Below are 15,439 nucleotides of genomic sequence, written 5' to 3'. Positions count from 1 at the left end.
GTGGGCTCTCAAGTGTGGAACTGAAGCAGCAGGTGTCCCCATGTCCTACCAAAGAGCCCTTAACTTCCAGGTCACTAAGAAAAGACCACCTGCCAGCGGGACCCGGGTCCCAGTGACCGGCTGTTACTACCTGACAGAACATAAATACACACATCACCATCGTCTGTTGAAATCAAATTCCTTTTTGTTGCTTTTCAGAAAGGAAAATGACACTTCACCACATTTTTAAACAGTTTATTTATTCACACAATAGTTTATTTTCCTTTGAAAGCTAGAATATGAAGATCATTTATTTACCTTATTTTGTTGTTTTTCCATATGGTAAAACTGGACTTTCCCTAATTCTCGTAAAGGTGAATTTTTTAAAATCTATGCACATACCAAAATCACTGAAAGGAATGTGCAAAGCTCTGGGAAAACTAGTACTTGAATGTTTTCAAACTGGCAGAAGATTAAAATTGGGGGATATACCCTATAAGGAACTGTATTTTTTATCTTATTGATAAAGGCTGTTTTCAAAGTGGCATATTCTGAACTAAGATAACTGAAGGAGAAATTAAGAATATTATTTTTCTCTGACGAGAACTTCCAAATTTGATACATATTTTTCTCCAAGTGTCATTTCTTCTTTTTTTTAAGGTAACATACTGCACACTCAGAATACAATTCTTAAATTTGTCTCTTGTAAATACAAGAATGGGCAAAATTAAGGTACACTAGTTATAGAAAGAACGAAGGAAGGTAGTGCATTTAGTGTCAGGTAAGAACTTCAAGGCCTTAATTACTTGGTTGTGGCTTCAGTGATGGCAAACGGTGTATTTCCCTCATGCTGACACTGACAAGTAAGCAGGCAGACAACGCGAAACTTTCTGAACATGTAAACGTAAGGAATGAAGACGAACAGTTTAATCTGTATATTACCAGTCAATTAATACAGTTGGACTCTGTCGGTAGTAAAACAATTTGATCACATTTCGTACAGCAGTTGAGTCTCCTGAACAGTCGGAGCGTGTCCTGCTACGTAAAGCAGTAAAGAAGCCCATGTGGACTTTATGTTGCAGACAACACCCAGACTACATTCCAGCTCAAGACCAACTACTACATTATGCATCTTGTGAAATGCCTACCTAAAAATGCATTTATTTATTTCCAATTGGGAGGGGGGATTTCTAGCCTAAACACGAAAACCAGACACGTGCATGAGACTATTCCACAGCTGCCTGTGGTACAGTCTTATGACAGGAAATCTCACACTCTGAGCATCTTACGTCCACTATTCAGTCGTATCAAACGGGGGTACATTTTTTCCTACAAAGTTACCAGAAACAGACACTGAGCTAGAGTCAGGAGAACAGGTTTCAGGTCCAGCCCTGCCTCTGCCCTTGTGAGACAGGAGGAAAGTTCTCTGAGCTCTCGTGAAGGCCTCACATCCCTCAACTATAAAACAAAGAGGGTGAACAAAATGAACTCTAAGGAGCATTCCCATAAAACAGGCTTCCACTAAATTTCTGAGAACTTAAACTGTTTAAAAGCTGACAGCTACGAAATCTCAAGCCGGATGCTCATCACCACTAATGCTGATTATACAGAGACCGAAGCCGAGGCATTAGTGACTGCACGGAGGGACGGAAGTGCAAGGCTTGCTGGCCGCTTTCCCAGGTACCCGAGCGGGAAGGAGCTTTTACAGTGACGGCGCCAGGCAGCACCTGCAGCACGTGAGGGGAAGACGTGCCCTTGTTCTTACTCTTGCACTCAAGCAAGGGGTTTTCTAGAAGATAACATACAGCGCAACACCACAGTACACGGGCTCTGACGAGTTCAAAACATACTTGAAATGAAAATGCAACCAAAATACTTCAGAGCATCTCACTCCATTATGAAAGGTACACACAGACCTGGGGCCAACATACTTCACTGCACCATGTCAAGTCCCAGAGTCCAATTTCCCTTTCAAATATAAGTGCATCTTTCACAAAACCAACACCTATTTTCAAAATTCGCTTGTATTAGACTGTACTTAGTAGAAAAAGTGAATCTATTTTTTCTGGTTCCAAAACTTTCTATGCCAACACAGATTAACTAAATGAGACATAAGACTAAGTACAGGAAAGTACACCAGACCGTCACGCACTTATAGTGCAAACATATTTCACGTGGTTGACGTAGAGATCTGCAAAGCATAAGGTCATTTTTCACAAAGGAATTCCCAAGGTTTACTCAGTAATACCAAATTTCCATAATGGAAATTACTGTGCGTGTCAAACTGGATGGGAAAAAACCTACTTTTAACTATTATTATCAAATGTTATAAAATAAAAGGAATTCTTAGGCTGGTCAAAAAGCAGTGACTAGAATCAAGGAGAATCAGTCTTTCTTGAGAAGACACTAAAAGAACCTATTAAGAATAGGATAAATTAAACACAATAGAGCCACAGGGCAGACATGTAAACTGACTGAAATTACAGCACTTTTATACTCATGGTATTTAGCTTGTTTTATATTATCTTGAGGACAAATGGATTATGATCTTCCAAAACTCCAAAAATGGCCTGAAATTTTATCAATTCCTTTCCTTAAAAGAATGAGGACTTTGAACCACAAATACTCTAATATCCGCAAGGGTTTCCATGAGATAAATTACGCATTTTATAACCCAGATCACCACACAGCACACTCCCTGGCATCCCATCTAATGACACGACAAACACAAGCTATCGAGCAAGAATCTGTTAACAGTTTTATTATTTTTGTGTTAAATACCATGGGACAGGGTTGGAAGGATGAAAAACTCAGTCAACAACTGCCTCACAAGGGATAAGAAAAATTCTGCCATGATATTAGCAAAGGTAAAGGAGAAAATTTACACTGTAAGAGGCACCATTTCCCCACAGAATACCTCTTGGCATTTCCTGAATGAGTGGGATTAGCAATCTAAATAAATCATATTTCAAGAGGTAACAGCAACAGATAAAATTTAAAGGGATTATTAAAATAACATTTACAAGACTCTGAACAATTCTTGAACTCTTATTAAAACCACAAAGAAAGAACAATTCTTTATTTATGAATTTCATAAAGGACTGAATGTGCAATGACACCTGCTAGGGATGGTCTGGTGACGTTCACGCTGTCCGGGAGCCCAACACTCTGCTCTTACTGTGTTTCTAACCGTGAGACTGTTACAGGCGAGGCCTATATGACGCTGTACACACAAAGAATGGTCACTGTGGGCCACACTACCAGTGAGATGGTAGGTAAACAAATCTTTTTCTGGTCAAGAGAAAAAAAAAGAAATAGCACTCTGCATGCTTCACTCTACAAGATGAATTTCCCTAGAAAGAATCCAATGAAAATGGCTGCAATTACAACAAGAAGTGAAGGAAGAGGACTGGTGACATTATCTCTGAACGATGCAGCTGAGGTGGATCCAGGTTTATCCGAATGTGCTACCTTTCTGAGCCTTAAGCCTTCATCCTAGAAAAAATATATGCACAAAAAGAGGTTTTAAAAACAAATATTCATACAACTAGTGAGCTACAAATATACAGACAAAAGGCAGGTCAGTATGCATGCGACTGGGGGCAAGAGCAGGGACGAGCTGCTACCCAGCCTAAGGAAACTTTCTAGGGTGATACAAACAGTCTAAAACCTGATTCCAGTGATGGCTGCACATTCCATAAATTTACTAAAAAAAAAAATCACTGAACTGTACACTCGCAACGGGTGTCTTCATGGAATGTAAATTATACCTCAATAATGCTGATTTTAAAAACTAGAGCCAAGAAATATACTCCTAAAAAACTGAAAAATCAGCTACGGTTCTATTTACACAGAAGGAAAAATCCCACTAAAATTAACACAATTAAAGAAGAATTCTACGCGCGCACTTTCCCCAAGGTGGCCGACAGCATCTTCACGCTGGACTCCATCAGCCAAAGACCACCAGAAACAAAGTTAGGTCATTAGTCTGACCTGCCACAAGCAGGGCCCCACACAGCAGAGCGCAGGGAAGAGACAGGACTCTACAGGACTGGGGAGGGGGAGTGCAGGATGGAATTTAAACGCAGCGTTTCAATGTGCTCAAAGCAAAGCAGGAGGTCTTTGTGTAAAGGGGTCAGCACCAGAGTCTGGACTGTAGAGGAGAGACAGAATCGTTTCCTTGGAAACTACAAATACAACAGGGGTGGGATGCTGTAGGCAGAGCCCTGCACCTGAGGCTCTGCAACTGGACCAGAAAGGGAGGCCGCTTCTCTGCCATCACAGTGACTCCCATCCTCCAGACCAGGTGGCTGCTCCGTGCTGACTGACACAGCCTCACCCAGGGAAGTTTCTGACAGTCAGTCTGTGACTTTAGGGGACCAGGTTTCTCAGTAACAGGACAGCAGTCACTCTAAGCAGGAGGTTGTTATGACACTTTACCAGCTGCAGAATGACCTTGGGGAAAATACTGACACCGGTTTACCTAGGCAGGGCTTTACCTGGTCCATCATCCCAACCAGATGAATACGGGGCAGGCTTTCACCTCCTCAGCACAAGCTCCTGTTTACTTTCTCACACTGATTCGTTCCTCTAGTGTGTGCACTAATAACACCCAGGGGAAGAGTGCACCTGACGTCATGCTGTTTTATTTGCATGACTGGATTTTCTGAGGGTTTGCGGGTTTGGGTCTTGTTCTTATTAGTCCCGTGTGGACAGAACAATGATGCTCAGTCCCGGCAAGAACTTTAAAAGCTACTCCAGGTGATTCTGCCTCCCGGGGTCTCGGGAGGGCCTGAACACGTGTGTTTAAGAGCTCACAGCAGATTCCGATGCACAGGCTGGATGAAGAAGGCCAGGGCTGCGGAACGTAAAGGGCAGTGATGAGACCCCTCAAGGAAGTCAACCTGGCAACCAGCGATGATGAGCCTTAGTGTGAACTGTTAAAGGTCCAGAAGTTGACTCTGTAAACCAGTGGTCTTCAAGGTTCTTTTGTTTTCTCTTTTAAACAGCAGAACGCTTTTTCAAATAACATCTACAGAACGTTAGTCCATAAAGAGTCGGGACCGGGAATCAATCTTATCACCTATCTCCCCAGCCCGGCCCGACCCAGGCACTTCTCCCTCCCAGCCAGGAGACGGGCCGTGGCTCTCAGTACACTGAGGAGCACGTCTTCCATCACATACAGGACTGAGGAAGTCATGGCACATAAAGGAAAAGTAACAAAAAACAGCACCCTTAAAACTCCACAGGGCGTGGATGTGGGTGTAACATGAGACCACCTCTCCACTCTCCAGACAGGCGCTGGGGGCAGGGGCCTCTGCGGCGGGGCTGTGGAATAGGAAGAAACAGCCTGAAAAGCCGTCTCAGCACATCAAGCCAAGACATAGTGCCTTTGATTCAGAGTGTAGTTTCCACAGGCTATGAGATAATCAGATGTAGATGACATCCCACAATTTAGCTTATTTACTTTAAGTACATTTTAGTATCAATACTATCTACTTTGACATGAAAAGCTTCAAACAAAGCCTCAAAAAGCAACTTAAAGGTCTTCAGGTCTTGAAATATTAGTAAATTCCACACTATCCCACAGCCCATTGCTCACTCACTCAAATGTGAATGAACGCTGTGCACATGTGCCGTGAACGCAGAGGCGGTGAACACAGCCCCTGCCTCCGAGACACCCCAGCCCACCGGAGGGAGACGGACAAATGGGAGCCAGAAGAGGTAAGCGGTAGCCTGGAAACAGAGGAGGCAGCATTCCAAGACTGCTTCTCTTTTCTTTTCAGGGGAAGAGAGTCCCAGAAAAGGTCATACTGACAAGGTGATGAGAACCGAGCACCATGAGACGTGTGTGCGTGTGTGCATGCCACGTGGGCAGGGCAGGGCGCCGGGCCGCCCTCGGAGGGAAGTGCTCCTGCTATAGCAGAGGAGGCTCCTCCAGGACCCCCAGCCCAGTGCTGACTGACACGACCTGGAGAGGCACTTCCAATGGGTGCCCTACATGGAGTTTTAAATTTTCTAACAGCACATTTAAAAAGGTACAAAAAATTGGCAAAATTTTAATGATATAATTTATTCAATCCAATATAACCAAAATATTATTTCAACATGTAACAATACGAAAAAAAAGAGGTTTTTTTGGTTATTTTTGGCACTATGTCACTCACAGCACATCTTAATTCCAACTAAGCACATTTCAAGCACCCTGGACAACGGGGTGCCCGTCTGGGGACAGCACTGCTGCAGCAGGTGACAGGACCAGGGCCCAGAATGCGAAGGCTGCACAAGCCAGAGAGGAAGCCAGCAAGGCCACGGCCAGACCCCAACACCCAGGCCAGCTGCTGGGAAGGGAGCACGGGACAGAAGAAGCCACCGCCCAAGTGTAAGAAGAGGCTGGCGGGGAGCCAAGGCCAGGACAGAAGCAAATTGGGGAAAAGGAGAAAACTGAAAAAGGGTAAATGTAAAAGCTGACAGACAAAATGGCCCAACAACGTTCACCTCCCCGCTGCCTTCACTGCAATCAAGTTCCTTTCCCAGGAGCGAGCACTTACTCTCAGGTGTCGGTTTTCTTCCGATAGCTTCATCATCTCTCCCTGGAGCCTCTTGCACTCTTCCATGAGCTTCCTCGTCTCAGTATCATTGAGGGAAACACTGTGTGGCTTTGGCACGGGCCCGTCCTGCTTCGCAGCGTTCAGGGGAACGGCTTTGCTGGGTTCAATGTCGTTCTGCAGCACAAAGACAACGGGCGGGGCGTTTTTCAACTGACTAACTCTCCTTACAAGTTTTTAAACAACTTAAACTCCAAACATCCATCTCCAAGAAATTATTTACATGCAAAGTTTTGACAGTTTTCAATTTCATTATTAAAAAGTTTTTTAAATACCCAATGCCCGGTCACCTGTGAACAACTGCACAGGACGACAGCAGTAAACACCAGCAGTCAGCGAGGTCAAAGCACGTGAACCACCCCTCCTCTGCGCCCGCCACCCTGTGCACTTACCTCCACCAGAGCACTGAGCACACAGCACAACACTGTACTTTTGGTGTTCTTTCCTACAATGCTTCAAAGCCTGGGTAAAGCAACAGCCATTCCTCTTTGCATTTACCCCTAAACCCAGCACTGTGGCCAACAGTAGTTACTCAATAAGTATGCTGAGTGATGCCAACCAAAATCCAAACATGAAGTTCATTTTCAGTGCTCTGATTCTGCAATTCAAATGGGGTTCTGGAGGGAAGGGGGGATGTTATTGCAAACACACAATGAAATCAGGAGACTACCTAAGAAAAACACTTGAAAGAAAACCTAACTTCTATTCATGGGGAAAAATAACTGAAGGATATGAGCACCGAAGGGGAGATGACGAACACAAACATGTATCATGGGGAAAAAAAGAGGGGAGGGAGTCCACTTCACGACTTTAAACTCAAATATAAACGATCCCTTCAAATCATTAGTAACACTACCTGCTTTAACTCATGAAACTCAATATGGAACCACAGTGGTACTCAGGCACCTTTAAAATTATGAGCCCCCAAATCTTAACTCCTGCCAGCACTCACCCATTGGAACTAGTGGCAAAGGCATGGAGAGAAAGGCACAGGGCAGGGCCTAAGCATCCCTCAGCCTCAACTCAACACCCATCCACCAGAATCTCATCTCTGCCTTCACCAGCTCCCTAACAGGACTAGCACTATTCTTGTCTTTAATTAAAATTTTACTTGCTAAAAATTTAATTTTTCAAAAAGAAAGGTATAAACCGCTTTCATCATTCAGATTTTCCCACTTCTCTTCAGAAGCGTCCCCGCTGTGACGGGTTTTAGGAAGCCTGCTTCACCATCCGGCACTGTGCTTCCTGTGCGAGCCTCTTGTTCTCCACTCTGTCCTCCCCGTCCCAACCAATCTCATCGTACTCTTACAAATCCTGTTTCAGATGTTTCTGCTCTCCACCAATTTCTTTTCCTATCCTCTTCCTTAACAGTAATTAGAATTCATTTCAAAATGACTTCTCAAGTGTGCACTTTCCAACCTAGAACTAGTCCAGCTTCTGGGAACCAGAATGGCACATGGCCTTCCTCTGTGAAGACGAACAGTCAACAACATGGCAACTCAGCAATCTTTAGGTTTGGGGGAAAATATCACACTCATACCAGAAAGGTGACTAAGAAATTACGAGGAGATACAAAAGGCCAAAAAGTGAAGACAAAAAAAATCAGAATGAGGAATCATCAAACTCTTCACAATTGGCTTTTTATTTTTAAACAAATTCTTGAAATTCCAGAAAATTGAGAATTACGAGAGGGAGAAAGGGAATTACCTCCCATTCTCTCATCAACCTAAAATAACTATTATTTATATATTATCTTCCAATATTCTCTTTCATATGCATATTTTATAAAATCAGCATACATGTAACTTTTTAATCTTTATTCATTTATATGTACATCTTCTAATTATCATTTTAAATGACACGATGTCATTAAATATTCTATTCTGTGCCTTACCAAAATTACTTCAACATTTCACTCTTGTTAGACATTTGATGGGTAGCTTCCCACTCTGGGATTTTAATTAACATGTCAATCAATATCTTCTCATGGTGGCAGAATTAGATTTCTCTTTTTATTGAAAATTTTCCTTAATGTTGATATATTGCTTTTACAAGAAAAAGGAGAAGAAATGTCATAACCAATCTGTGGAGCATAAATGTTAAGACGAGAGTGCAAATGAGAACAGTGAAGCCTAAACGCTTGTCCAAAGTAAGCCAAGCAAGTCACACAACAGTCACGCTGAGTAAACCCACTTACCCCACGTGCTCACGACCATTTAGGCCCCTACAAACCAGGCAACATACAGAGCAGAGGCAAAAAAATCTAATTTATTGATTGATTAATTAATTTAAGTAGAACCATGTATAAGCTACCTGGGCGGTGGTTAAAGGGGGTGGGGTGGGGGGAGAGTCACAGGTGCGGAGACAAGCTGGGGAGCCTGGTGGGAACACTAAGGCTGCTGAGACAGCTACAGGCTTCCCTTCAGGAGCGCCACGGTGAGGTTTGGCTCCAGAAAAACAGCGTGTTCCTTGAGAGCTGCTTCAGACTGGTCCCGAAAGAGGAGACTGGCTGTTCTGAGAACCATGGAACAAGCAAACTGGAAGGACTTGACACGCTCTGATTCTGAGGCAGCTGAGGAGTGACACTGCACGCACATTATATCTAACACTGCAACTCAGAACAGACTCGACGGTCAGCCCATGGTATCGAGATAAGAGAAAACACGGTATCTCGTACATTTTCCACTCTTTTATATTATTTAGCCTACCTGCAGTAATCTCCTATCTATAAGTTGAATTTACTTCTGCACTTTTTTTAAACAACCTTTAGAATTTCAGTTCCAATATTCTAAATTATTCCTTTTGGGGGTAATTAGAAAAAGCGAGGACTTTGGGACTGTTCAGAAAAGGAAATATATTTACAAGGCAAATTCGGTTTTTGCATTGAAGCCTTGGGATGGACAAAGGAGCCAAAGAATGTAAACACAAGGCTACATTCTCGTAACTCCTGTTAAGAGTAAGGGATCAAGTGTATTACAGGGAGGTAAAAGGCAAGGCCAAGAGCCACAGCAGGAAACTGTCAGAAGGCCTGAGTAAGGCCTTAACTGGGAAGAGGTAGTATTTGAATAATAAAGTTACCGAAGATATATTTTCACTCTGAACAACCCACTTACTCTTTTTCTCTAGGATCATGATTCCCAGAAGTAAATAACTAAAATCACAAAATTTTAAAAGTATCAGACATTTAGATAGAGGATCAGGTTTTGTTTAAGCCTTAGTATACACATTCCCTGCAAAGCCAAATCAAAGTATCAGCAGCCTGTTCAAACTGTGGGGTTCCCGGAGCTCCCAAGAAGCAGGAAATGAGAAAGGGAATCATATAGCACCCAGGACACCACCAGGAGGTCACTGTCATCTACTGATGCGCTGGCATTGCACTTGAGTGAATGTTAAGTGTACATACACACACACACACACACACACACACACACACACGGAGACATGAATAAATTCAAATATGACCTAAGATCTTTAGGGCTTCTGCCACAAATTCTCCTACCCTGGGGCACTGTAAATAACTAACAATGACAGTTAAAGAAGGGTTAGTATTATTTGTACTGGATAAGAAAACATAAAGCAGTAATCTCATTTATCTTTTTTTTAAATATATAAACACAAATACTTGCCTGGAGAGTGATATTCACCAGCTCCCACCTTTACTGCTACACCTGCTGGTCTGTTCACATTTTTTTTAGAGGATGCTCCCCAAATCTCAGTGACAGGGAAAATTACACCAATTTCATAATAATGTTCCCACTTACATTTGTCCTGCTCACTACTGAGATTTTATTAAGTGTGGTATTTGTTGTTTTAGAACAGAATAGTTTGTATGCCTGGTTTTTAACTGACTGTGGTTCTACTGTAATTTTAAACATATCTGACATTTTCAACTCTAATTCCTTCACAACACACAATAAACACCTCGTACGTGCTGGGTGACCACATCACCATAACCAGTGACACTGGCAGACTTGTCTATCTGTTAGCTCCCTGAAACAAACCTTCTGTTTCTCCTGTTTGAACACACTGAGTGCCCTGGGCTCATTCTTCGCGCTATAACTGGCAGGTGCTGCAACTGTGCTGTTGATGCTGCTCGGCGGAGCGACAGCCAGGGCCGGCCCCGGCGGAGCAATACCCTGAGGTGCAGGGGAAACACATTCTCAGATTCACACCAAGCTCTGACTTCTCCTGCGTGGGACTGGGAATGACTAACACAGAAATCATGAGGTTCTAAAACAATCACCTTATTCTATAAAGATGTGTTACGCATAAGAAATAATAATAATAAATAATAGCTATGTTAAAGCAAAAAATACAACACATTTCTCAACTTTTTCTATTAATTAGCTATAATCAACTTGCATTATGTTCACTAACTAAATGTAGAAACCTTATTAAACTTAAGCCAGCCTCACGTTCTCCTAGAATGAGTACCCTCTGTGTGGCTCTTAATTTTTGTTACTACTCAATACTTGTCAGTACCTGAAGAACAAGCACTTCATATTTTCTTACCTTTGCTAACACTCTAACTGAACAATGTTAAAATGAATTTTTTCAAGGGTTCGAAAATTGCAATGATTTATAAACCTCTCCTGTATTCAACGACACCCCTCCCCAAACACATACACACACACACCTACTTACCCCCCAGGATCAAGAAACAAAGACACACAGAACATTCTAGTATTCCATTAGTATCTCCACAGTTCTCTTCCTATCTTCTCTAATTCCTTTAATACACATAAAAATAATACTATACAAAAAGGTTGGAGCAGACTCTGAAATAATACTTACTGAGGGCTTCCCTGGTGACACAGTGGTTAAGAATCCGCCTGCCAATGCAGGGGCACGGGTGCGATCCCTGGCCCGGGAAGATCCCACATGCCACAGAGCAACTAAGCCCATGCGCCACAACTACTGAGCCTGCACTCTAGAGCCCACAAGCCACAACTACTGAGCCCACATGCCACAACTACTGAAGCCCACACGCCTAGAGCCTGTGCTCTGCAACAAGAGAAGTCACGACAATGAGAAGCCCGTGCACCACAACGAAGAGTAACCTCCACTCACCGCAACTAGAGAAAGCCCACGCACATCAACAAAGACCCAATACAACCAAAAATAAAAACAAACAAATAAAATACTTACTGATATCCAGGTCATTGTACATAACTAAGACAACTCCATCTTACTTAATAATGCATTGTCCCCAATCTGTTCTTTGTCTCAACAGAAAATAATGTATATTTCATTACAAAAAGTCTTTATACATAGGGCCCCTGAAATTCCCTATTCTTAACAGTCCTTCAGGCTTCATTATGACAAGTATTTTTCCCTAGAAAATATGTCATTAACAGATAGATGTTAAATGGAGGGCATAAATGAAATGTAATAATTTTTCTAAATTTGGAAAATGTCAAGTAGAGTTGGTGGCCTAAAATAAACCAAAAAAAATTTTTATTTCAACATAAAGAATTGAAGAGGTTGTAAAACATCATAACAAGTTAATTAAAACCACACTCAATCCTAAAAAAAAACACAACCACTAACTGGACATTAGATTTCATAATATAGAGTTGATAATAACTAAAAAGAGCTAATAATTCACAGAACTCCAGTTTGTAAAATACAAAGTAGTCAACACTCCAGCTCATCTGCGTCCAGCTGTCAACAACCCAGGGAATGTGCTGCGCGGTTCTCAGTAGTAGCCCTGAACATAACTCATTAGAAGACTGTGGGCCATTACCTTACTGAAATGCACCCAGTCAAAGTCCTGCTGTCCCCGAGGACTAGGGGGACCACACACCTTAGTGCCTAAGGGCAGTATTAGTTAATGCCTGTTGTCCAGGAATAACTATTAATAGTACCTCTTTTTATTCTAAAATAAAAGGGTTCTTGGACTCCTAGGTCATTCTACGTATGATCCAAATCAGAGAGCTATTTTCCAAAAAGAAGCCCGTATTCTAATGATGGTTCCAAATAAATTAGGACTGTTTTATCACAAAAATGATCTCTTTAAACCATAAAAATAAAAACATGGACTCAACCACCATACTTCTAAAGCTGGCACCTTTCTTATCCTACAAGATGACTAAAAACTTCAATCATTTTCTGAGTTATATATTCAGTATCAAGGTCCTAAAAAACCTAAAGAAATCAACAAAATAATAACACAGCCGTTTCCAACTGTCTTTAGAAACAGTAGATGCCCAAGAACTAACAGCATACCTAAAAAGATCCAGATCCTCAAACAGGGAAAGGTGTACTTACATAATGTACTTGACTGCCTGTCTACTCCTTTTGAGGGCTCGGGGAGGTGGGTGAGGAGCTGCGGGCAGGGGTGAGAGTGGGATGGGGTACCTAACATAAGAAACACTGAATCAACAGCACGTTTTGCTACCTGCTACCTACACCAACTCTGAGAAGAAAGTATCAATAACCATGATAGCTATTGTGCTATCTAACTGCTTTGGATGCGAACCAAATTTTTCTAAGTTGATTACTAAAGATCATAAATTCTGATGAGCAACTCTTTGGAGTAAATGTGTAACTGAACATGGGCTACTTCTCCACTGCTCTGAACACTAAGGCTGAACACAAAGTACATGTGCCATCTGGAGAGAGCTGTGTATTAAAGTTGTCACCACCAAAAAAAAAAAAAAAAGTTGTCACCAGCAACTTAGTTAAAAACTAAACTGGGGGATTCCCTGGTGGCGCAGTGGTTGAGAGTTCGCCTGTCGATGCAGGGGACACGGGTTCGTGCCCCGGTCCAGGAAGATCCCACATGCCATGGAGCGGCTGGGCCCATGACCATGGCTGCTGAGCCTGCGTGTCTGGAGCCTGTGCTCCGCAACAGGAGGGGCCACAACAGTGAGAGGCCCGCGTACCGCAAAAAAAAAAAAAAAAACTAAACTGAAGTTTGCTTAAATTAACAAACTTTTTAAAACATATTGACAAACAAACTAAAATAAATAAGGGGTCAAACCATGTCACTATAGGAATTTACTAACAGCAATCGTGACTATATAAACTAAAAAATATATTTTGTACTCTACTTCTAAAAATACAGGCTGCCAACAGTTCTCATATTTCTGTGAATCTTGCACATTTAGAAATGTGTTTTCCTTGAATAAGGGTGTTTCATCTTTAATCAATTTGTGTAGTCAGGATTCAGCTTCATATGGCATCTTACCAATTTGTCTGTAGTAAACTGACAAACTTTATCTAGGTAAAACACTACTCAATGATGCCCTAATTTCCTAACAGACAAAGTTCATACTAAACTGAAGACAGACATACAGAAAAAGGATATTAAGTAATTTCGTAACTGTATCTATGGATACTAGAAAGAAACCAGTATGTTAGAGATACTATGGTCTTTAAGCAGTTTCATCAACTTCATCTGTAGACAATACTAAACCAGAAATGGCAAGATACCATTAGGGTCTTACCAACAGGGTTTTATTACCACATGAATAAAGTATTAGAAAAGAGGTGTTGTGTGTGTGTGTGTGTAAAAGGTTTCATCTTTTTTTTTTTTTTTTTTTGCAGTACGCGGGCCTCGCAACCGTCGTGGCCTCTCCCATTGCGGAGCTCAGGCTCCGGACGCGCAGGCCCAGCGGCCATGGCCCACGGGCCCAGCCGCTCCGCGGCAAGTGGGATCCTCCCGGACCGGGGCACGAACCCGCGTCCCCTGCATCGGCAGGCGGACTCCCAACCACTGCGCCACCAGGGAAGCCCAAAGGTTTCATCTTTAATCATTATAACAAATACACAAAAACTTTATATATTTTATACTATTATAAACACTCCAGATTTGGTTACTCTGAGGTTTCACATTTTCTGTAAAGGATGCGATGCAACAGTAAGCTTATGACTTGACAGGAAGTCACTAATCAACAATTCGGACAGCACCAGGTCTGTACCAGGCTGCGCCCACTTCAGTGATCCCTCAGTAATGGGGATTTCTCGTAGAACCTGCAGGTTAGCAGCTCCACAAGAATGAGCTTACACAGGAACGGCGTTTCCAAAAGTGTATTTTACAGAACATCTGGCATTCCATGGGAAGTTAATTGCATCATATGAAACAAAAAAGAAATACTAGGTTAATCAGATTTTCTTTATTCAGAGCCTTTAATGTGCAAATATGCAATGTGCTTATTTATAGCGTTTTTCCAAACTCATCTGACCACAGAGCCCTTCCAAACCAACACATTCTGGCAAACACCGCCTCATAAAAACACAGCTGTATTTCAGCCCTTCTTTTTAACACGCACATTAATCAATTAAGGCCACCTCTAGTATAGATACAAATATTTTTGCACATTTGAATTATATAAATCTGATATACTGAAATATTAAAAGTCTCATTTTATGTGCCAAACTTGAAATGTGAATTCCAAACACTTAAAAATGTCCATCAAGAAGCATAACAGCAAAGCTAAGAAGCCATATGAGCTGCTATATTCCAACAGCACTGCAGCTGGTGCACAAGAGGACCTGCCCATTCTTCTCAGTTAGTGTTGGATTTTATACAATCTGAATTATCCAAGAGCTTCAAGAACATAACCCAACCATTAAACACAATCACAACACCTCAAAAAACAAAAGGATGAGCATCATCTTATGTGATTTATGTGATACTGACTAATTTCACCATTAAAATTTTACCATTAAAAGTGCCTTCAACTGACAATCAGGCCTCCACTAGAATCTTGGCCAAAAGAATGGTTTGATGGGAATTCTCACAAAACTAAAAATCACTGTCTTACTCCCAGTGCCCAGCTTGTGGTCTCGAAATACCATCTCCCACTGAAAGGACCCAGGGCTTGAAGAAATGTCTAATCCCAGGT

At 42.0% G+C, this 15,439-nt stretch overlaps 1 protein-coding gene across 1 annotated transcript in view; it reads right to left on the bottom strand.

Annotated features, from left to right (window-relative positions):
- Positions 1–218: 218 nt before the first annotated feature.
- VAPA (VAMP associated protein A) overlaps positions 219–15,439 on the bottom strand; it is a 40,104-nt gene continuing 24,883 nt past the window's right edge. The window contains exons 5-6 of the mRNA XM_030836604.3: positions 6,531–6,704; positions 219–3,474 (exon numbers count right to left, since the gene is read on the bottom strand). Coding sequence (XP_030692464.1) covers positions 3,316–3,474; positions 6,531–6,704 — 333 coding nt within the window. The 3' untranslated portion in view covers positions 219–3,315. The remainder of the gene's footprint in view (positions 3,475–6,530; positions 6,705–15,439) is intronic.

The sequence above is a fragment of the Globicephala melas genome, chromosome 13 (assembly GCF_963455315.2).
Source record: "Globicephala melas chromosome 13, mGloMel1.2, whole genome shotgun sequence".
Taxonomy (NCBI): Eukaryota; Metazoa; Chordata; class Mammalia; order Artiodactyla; family Delphinidae; genus Globicephala; species Globicephala melas.
The sequence above is the reverse complement of the archived record's forward strand: the minus strand, read 5'-3'. Positions and strand labels throughout refer to the sequence as shown.